The sequence below is a fragment of the Vigna radiata genome, chromosome 7 (assembly GCF_000741045.1).
Source record: "Vigna radiata var. radiata cultivar VC1973A chromosome 7, Vradiata_ver6, whole genome shotgun sequence".
NCBI classification, from domain to species: domain Eukaryota; kingdom Viridiplantae; phylum Streptophyta; class Magnoliopsida; order Fabales; family Fabaceae; genus Vigna; species Vigna radiata.
Window position 1 is genome coordinate 16764088 of NC_028357.1, and position 7462 is coordinate 16771549.

Consider the following 7462-nt stretch of genomic DNA (forward strand, 5'->3'; position numbering starts at 1 on the left):
AACCTCTCTTCCATGTAAGACTAACACTTACTCCTCGTGAAAAGGAAACAACAAACAAAAGGGAAAACAATAAGACGAGATGCAATGGTGAAAAGAAGAAGGCACCAATGAAAGCAAAGCAAGGAGAAGTATTTAATTCTTTTTTATTTCAATAACTTTTAATAAAGGAAAATGTGGGATTTCAAAACTTAGAGGGACGCAGGAAGAAAAAAACGGGTGCATGAAGAAATGGCTAGAAACTATAGCTGAGATGAGCCCAAAATAAAAAAGGTGGTAACAAGCAACTTAAGAAGGCCTGTGAGTAAGGCCCAAGAGGTCAGAGCGTTTCTCGTGGCTGCAACATTAGAAGCGTGTGTGTCTCAAAGCTTCTCTTTCGCACTTTCTCTCTCTCTCTCTCTTCTTCTTTCTTCTTCACTTTCTCTTTATTCCTCGTTAGATCCTCAGTTACCAATCCAGAGCTTTTGTTTCGTAAGTCCCTTTTTCGCTTTCTCTTCATTTCCCATAATTTTTACTTAATCTGTTTTTCGTCTTTTAAATATTCAGCAATCACTGCAACTCGGATCTGTTAGCACTTCTTAATTACGGGTTTTACAGTTTTCATCTCCGTAACAATTTGATTTCTATTTTCTTTCCTTTGCTTCCCATTTAGGTCAACGCAGCTTCGTTTTCTTAATTGAACCGAGCTTCCTGGTTTTATGTTGCTGCAGAAAAATATATGCCCTATTGAGATTTCATTTGAATGTGTTGCATGGTGATATGGGTTTATGATGTTGCTCTTTTTTTCTGCTTATGTAACTATCTATATTTTGGCCCTTTATGTGTGTTTGTTTTATTCTTGATACCTTAATTTGTGTTTAGTTGCATATTTGGTGCTGTAAATGCCTGAAAATACACGATTTAAATACATTTTGCTGCTTTGTTTCTTTTCCGATTATACAAAAAGCTCTGTACTTTCAGTTGTTTGAAATCAGCACTGAGGATGATGTCAGTTAAACAGTAAAACTTATTGTGTGTTAATTATTAACTATGTTTTAAAATTAGTCTCTCTTTCGTCGTGTGCATACTTGTGCTTGGTCTTATCTTGTCTACTGCTTTGTCGATCTTGTTGTCAATGTTTTTCGCCAATAATTAAGACTATATGGGAGAGAGAGGGTAAGCTTTTGCTTGGATAAACTTTTATATAGACACTTTTACTTTAAGAAGATAAGAAGGTAAAATGAATTTGGATCTCTTCTGATAAATATCTTGAGAGAAAATTATCGTACAAGAAAATAAGAAGAAAAATAAAAATAAAAAAAGGATTCTCCATGAGCTACTTTCTAGAAGCTCTCTCTCTCTCTACACACACACACAGATATATATAATTTTCTTACACTTTCTTCTTCTACAAGGGTTTTTCAAAAATTTGATGCAACTAGACCTTTAAACTTTTATCATAAGTTAAAGGTTAAGTTACGCCCTTGCGTCTGTTTGAGCAAACTTCTCCATAAGAATTTCTAAAAGATAAAAATAAAAAGAAAACAAATGAAATTAGCTTCATGCACAAGTTATAAATTATAAATTTAGAGAACTATTTGAGATAACCTATACAAATTATCTTATGCTTAAGCTAGCCTTAACTTATGGAGGTCCTTGTTGAGAAGTTTGTCCAAAAAAGGCACATTTTATCTGATTTAACTTCTGCAAAAATTGATTTGCTTAAGTAATTTTAACTTATAGGAGAAACTTAATTCATTTTAACTGATTTTTTTATATTATTAGAAGTTTATCAAAACTGAGAAAAAGGTGATTTTCTTGGTAGATCATCTAACCATAATCTAAACTACAAAATTTGCTAGTACAATTCCTGGAAAATTTTCATTTTTGGGTTTAGTCTTCTTATTCCATTTCAGAAACAGTTGATAACATTTACTTTTATCTTATTTGCACTTTTTGGTGATAACATTTACCCATATATTTTAGCTTTTATACTTGGTTGGTGGCATTTAGTTACTTTCTGTAATTTTTATATGAATGGATTGCAGTCTGAACTGAGATGGCTGGAGCTGTTATTCGGCAGTTATTGAGGAGGAAACTGCAATCTTGTTCTTCTGTAAGCATGACCCCTCTCTTTTTGATAAGATTATTTGTTTTGGAAAATTTATTTTTCTGGTGCTTGCAACATGGGACATAAAATAGAGATCATTAGACCAAAAATAATTAAAATAAAATAAAATTGTTGAACAAATTTAAAATTTAGAACATTAGTTTGTCTGGAAGATGTTTGAGCTCATCATTTATCTTTTTTAAGTTGCTATTTGACCAATGTTGTTTTGTGTTTGAATAATGTGACAATAATGTTAAAAATCATTATCTATATCATCATACCATTGCTGCTAATATGTAAAAGATTTATCAATTTCTTTTTAGACTCAGATGTTATATAGACTTCACTCGAGCTTTATTACACATTCTAAATGTTTGTTTTTGAAAAACTTGAAGATCTTAAATAATAAAAATGAGCGATTGAAGATGGACAATGGTAAATATTAACAATAATAAAAAACTCTTGCAATGAGCTAATGTATGCATCACCAATAATGATCAATCCAAGTGTTACGGTTGCCTTGGTTGGGCTACATGGGTCATTATTTTATTCTGTCAAAATTTAGTTTGATGCTACCTCTTTGTATTATAGTCTTTTTTTAATAGTCCTGACTATGTTCCATTTGATCCTTATCTTTTTCTTAATTAAGCCTTGTGACCAAACTACCATATATGATTATGAGCTTTTTAATCTCTTCAACAAGTGTCGCACGAAATTTTCTTCAGTTATATTTATTTCAATTGCTATATTTTCTTGAATGTTAACATAAACCCATGGGGTTTGGTGACTCAACTTGTATATGCTGAGTATTTACTTCAGAAATAAAACCATTTAGCGTCTGAGGTTTGAATCATTTTTTGAAAACAGACAAGGATGATAGTTTCTCTCAAATTGTGTGATGAAGCCTGCCAAATATTATGTTCTGCATTTTGTTTGGCTTCAAAATTGCGTGTAGAGTGACTTATGAGAACCCAAATTTGTGTTGTTTGGCAATAGTTGGGGGGACCATAGATAATTTGTTTTTACTGGAATCAATGACCCACTTTCTTATTTTCAAGTGTAACTGAATTTGCATGAATCTATATTTTTCCCTTTTTTCCTCATAAAAGGAAAATTTAAAAATATATTTGTTTCCTTCTGAATATTCAATGAAATCAAGAAACAAATGTATAGCCTCATTGGCATAAAATTGGTTGTCAGACACGCATTACCAAGGATTTAAGTCTCAGTCTACATCATTTGGTGCATCTACAACATCTCAGTTCTGATGGTAACCACAACCATGATAGCGCTGGATTCATAACTCCTCTATGTTATCATGAGTTCATTACTACAATTGCAATTTAAAACCTTTTTCTTTACGTAGTCTTACAGTGTCATATTAGCTTGATCCTTGTGTCTGCACAATTTTCTTCATCCCCTTTATTCCTGTAAATAGGTATCAAATTGTTCCTCTTCTCACGTAAAATTTTCTTTGATCACATTGTATTGTTGAGTGATTTGCTAAGCTATGTTATACCCATCCTCCCTTAACTTAAAATTTCGGAAAGAATATTAGTTGGTCCAGTTGACATACCATTCTTCATTTTTCTTTACCTAACATGCTTTAATTTTATGTTAAATGTAATGTGTTCTTTAGTGTTTAAAACCTCTTAATAGGACCTCTGGGTTTTTGCGTCCAAATAGCCAATTCCAATTAATGGAAACTATCTTGCATTATAGACTTATAGTCATTATTTGACATGTAAGAAAGAGTGAAAGACCATTGCAAACTAGTATGGTGGAACTTTGAAGTGCAAACGTCTCTCCTATTTGAAATGAGACCAACACTTTTCCAATTCGTGTTTGACATGTGTTTGACACTCTCATTGGTGTCCAATTCAAATGGTAATTTTGTTACTTTGGGTTTCCTAGTTAATGTCTCCATATAGTTTGGACACTTAAGTATGAATGACCTCATACTATTTAAAAAATATTTTTTTAGGTAGTCAACTAATAAAATATTAAAACTAATGCAGCTTAGTTTTTCTTTTATAAGACTGTTTATCATATAAAAAATGTAAAACATGTTAAGTTGGTTTGGAAAGGTGAATATATCTTTACTCAAAGATATAATTTCATTATATCTTGGGATATTATGTTATGAGAGTTTCTATATGGTAAAATGATAATATTCTTTAATGAGGTTCATCTTTCTATTTATCTATATATATGTGTGCGTGTGTGTGTATAACATGGCAGTGTTTGTGATGTGATTGGCATCCATGTCAGCTTGTGGCTGATATTGTGCATCTCTTAAAATTTTTTATGACTATATAAACATTGCGCCTCCCATATAACAATCCAATTGTTTCATTTGCTAATAGCTACTTTACATTCATTGTAGAGTTCTTTCACGTCACCTGTTATCTCAAAGAACGATGGTGCCAACTCTACTGGCAGCAACTCCTTACGAGCACTTGCATTAGTAGGAGCTGGTGTCACGGGGATTTTAAGTTTTTCAACAACAGCATTAGCTGCTGATGAAGCCGAACATGGCCTGGCATGTCCCAGCTATCCATGGCCTCACAAGGGCATTCTCAGTTCATATGATCATGCTTCGTGAGTCTGACCTGAAATTTCCCTTTCTATTTTTCTTGCTCAACAATATAATTTGTGAAGTTAGCGACTTTGTACAGTCAAACTACTCCCTGTTGCATTTTACTGGTGAATTATACGTACTTGTTAATTATAGGTGTATTTTTTTTTCCCTTTTTTTGTCATATTGCTCTTATGTTCAGTTTTATCAACTGTGAACCAGTCCTTCAGTCTTCCTCCCTTTATAATTTATTGCCTTTACGAGGGATCTCACAGGGTTTGAATCCTGTTTTTGTATTTTGTGAATAGTAATGTTATCATTCATTTATTTATCTTAAAAATATCATGGAATGATTGTTAGAATGTAATTTTATTTCAGGACATTTTTCTTGGCCAGGGTTCATAATATTGTGAACTGCATTCTTCTCTAATCATTTGCCCAATTCAATATTTTACGGGAATGCTATATAGCCATTTATACTAATATAGATATTACGATATTTAACTGATTTTTGAATGTGTAGGATTCGTCGTGGTCATCAAGTTTATCAAGAAGTCTGTGCTTCATGTCATTCCATGTCTTTGATATCATACCGTGATTTGGTTGGTGTCGCTTATACAGAAGAAGAGGTAAAGGCTATGGCAGCGGAGATTGAGGTGGTTGATGGCCCTAATGATGAGGGTGAGATGTTTACACGCCCTGGTAAACTCAGTGATCGCTTTCCTCAGCCATATGCAAATGAAGCCGCTGCTAGGTTTGCTAACGGTGGAGCCTATCCTCCAGATCTTAGTCTCATCACCAAAGTAATGACTGTAGTCTGTCAGCAACATCTTTAGATTTTATATAGCTTTTATATCAGAAATAATTTTACCCTTGATATAGTCTGTTAGTAATGTCTTTAGATTTTATGTTTCTTTTATATCAGAAATAATTTTACCCTTCATATTTTAGGCTCGACACAATGGTCAGAACTATGTGTTTGCACTTTTAACTGGATATCGTGACCCTCCTGCTGGCGTTTCGGTAAGTTCCCAAAAACATTCTTTTTAAGGAATAATAAACTATGATGTTCATATCGTTAATATAACTTTACTCATTCTATGGAAGTTGTCATATATAGAAATTTCTATACACCACGTGATGGGTTGGTGGTTCAACTCCAAAGTGATGTTTTTTTTTTTTTTTTTTTTCCGTCTAATTTCCTTTTTAACAAATGAATAAAAATATGCATACATGGTAGGTTAGGTGAAACAGACTTCGTCCTGATGTTTAACAAAATGATTATCGTGGGTGATCTATACGTATATAGTACACATCTGTGTTCTTTGTATTTATATATGTGACTCATGTTGTCGGTCTTGCTTTTATATCCAATATTAACAATGGGTGAACTTCATTATACTTTTTCAACTTTCTAATATGTTGTGCTTAAAGGGAAAATTTTGAATAACGTTATCATTCTAATAATAATGTAGATTAGAGAAGGACTGCACTATAATCCTTACTTTCCCGGCGGGGCCATTGCAATGCCTAAAATGCTTAATGATGGTGCTATTGAATATGAAGATGGCACCCCTGCTACAGAATCTCAGGTTCTTTTGTTTGTTGAGGATTGGTTTCAGTAAAAATCTTATCACCTTGATTATCTATGAACATGGGAAGAACTAAGCTAAATATTTTCTTTGGTTTTGTTTTACTGCAGATGGGTAAAGATGTGGTGTCATTCCTGACCTGGGCAGCGGAACCCGAGATGGAGGAAAGAAAACTGGTTTGTTCCCTTTATTATTATTTTTTATCTTAGTTAAAACCAATAAAGAAAATACCTTGTCTTCTAAGGACATTGCTACCACATGCAGATGGGATTTAAATGGATATTTGTTCTATCACTTGCATTACTTCAAGCAGCCTATTACCGCCGCCTGCGGTGGTCCGTTCTAAAGTCTCGCAAGCTGGTTCTTGATGTTGTCAACTAGCTGCTTTCAAGTTTCATTTTTCACTTCAGGAAAGATTATTGTTGGCAATAATTGTCAGATGCTTAAGTTGTCTCATCATGTCAAATTCGTTGATGGAGTAACCGAAAGCATGTTCTATTTTTATTTGAGATAGAAATAAAGCTCCTCCATGTGCGTGAGATATAGTTACTTTCACTTTTTCTCCCTTCTCTGGCCTATGTATTGTTACATTGTCCAGGGACCCCTATACTTCTATTTTTTTTTCTCAACCTGGTAATTGACCTGTGATTGGGGTTCATTTTGGTTTATCTTATAAGAAACAGAGACTAGGCCCTCATGTTCCTTTTGAAGTTGGAAACATGGTTCATTTTTACTTCATTGCAATCTTATGATACTTGTGGTTCAGTATTTAAGGACACGTTTTGTTTAGCAAGGTGGGTTTTACAGAGATTGTAAAGTAGATCCATATTTCTCGAAGTATATTACAAATAAAATTTAACTTCATAGTTGCTCTACTCTATTTGTGATTTTCTGATCAACACAGTTACCAACTTCAACCATCCGTGGCCTATGAAACCGGAGCACGTGAAATTCTAAGGCAAATTATAATCGTAAGAATGTTTGCGGAGTCTTTAAAGATAACCGTGTATGACAAAATCAATAGACGGTTCATACATTTATAAGAATATCAGTAGTGTTGGGAAACGGATCTCACAAATTACTGGTAGGGTCTCATTTAAAGTTTGGTTTATGTGGCAGGGATTTGTATTATGGTAGTTCTCTTTATTTGCAGTAGTAAATGCAAATACGAGTATATTACTTTTATGATTAATTTTTACGGCATGT

The 7462-nt window shown here is 33.3% G+C and overlaps 1 protein-coding gene across 1 annotated transcript; it reads left to right on the plus strand.

Moving 5' to 3' along the window:
- Positions 1-313: 313 nt before the first annotated feature.
- LOC106765385 (cytochrome c1-2, heme protein, mitochondrial) lies at positions 314-7125 on the plus strand. Its single transcript, XM_014649983.2, has 8 exons — positions 314-468; positions 2025-2092; positions 4473-4687; positions 5188-5467; positions 5616-5687; positions 6140-6256; positions 6367-6432; positions 6521-7125. The coding sequence occupies exons 2-8, from the start codon at positions 2036-2038 to the stop codon at positions 6635-6637; spliced, it is 924 nt and encodes a 307-aa protein (XP_014505469.1). The 5' UTR covers positions 314-468; positions 2025-2035; the 3' UTR covers positions 6638-7125.
- The last annotated feature ends 337 nt before the right edge of the window (positions 7126-7462 follow it).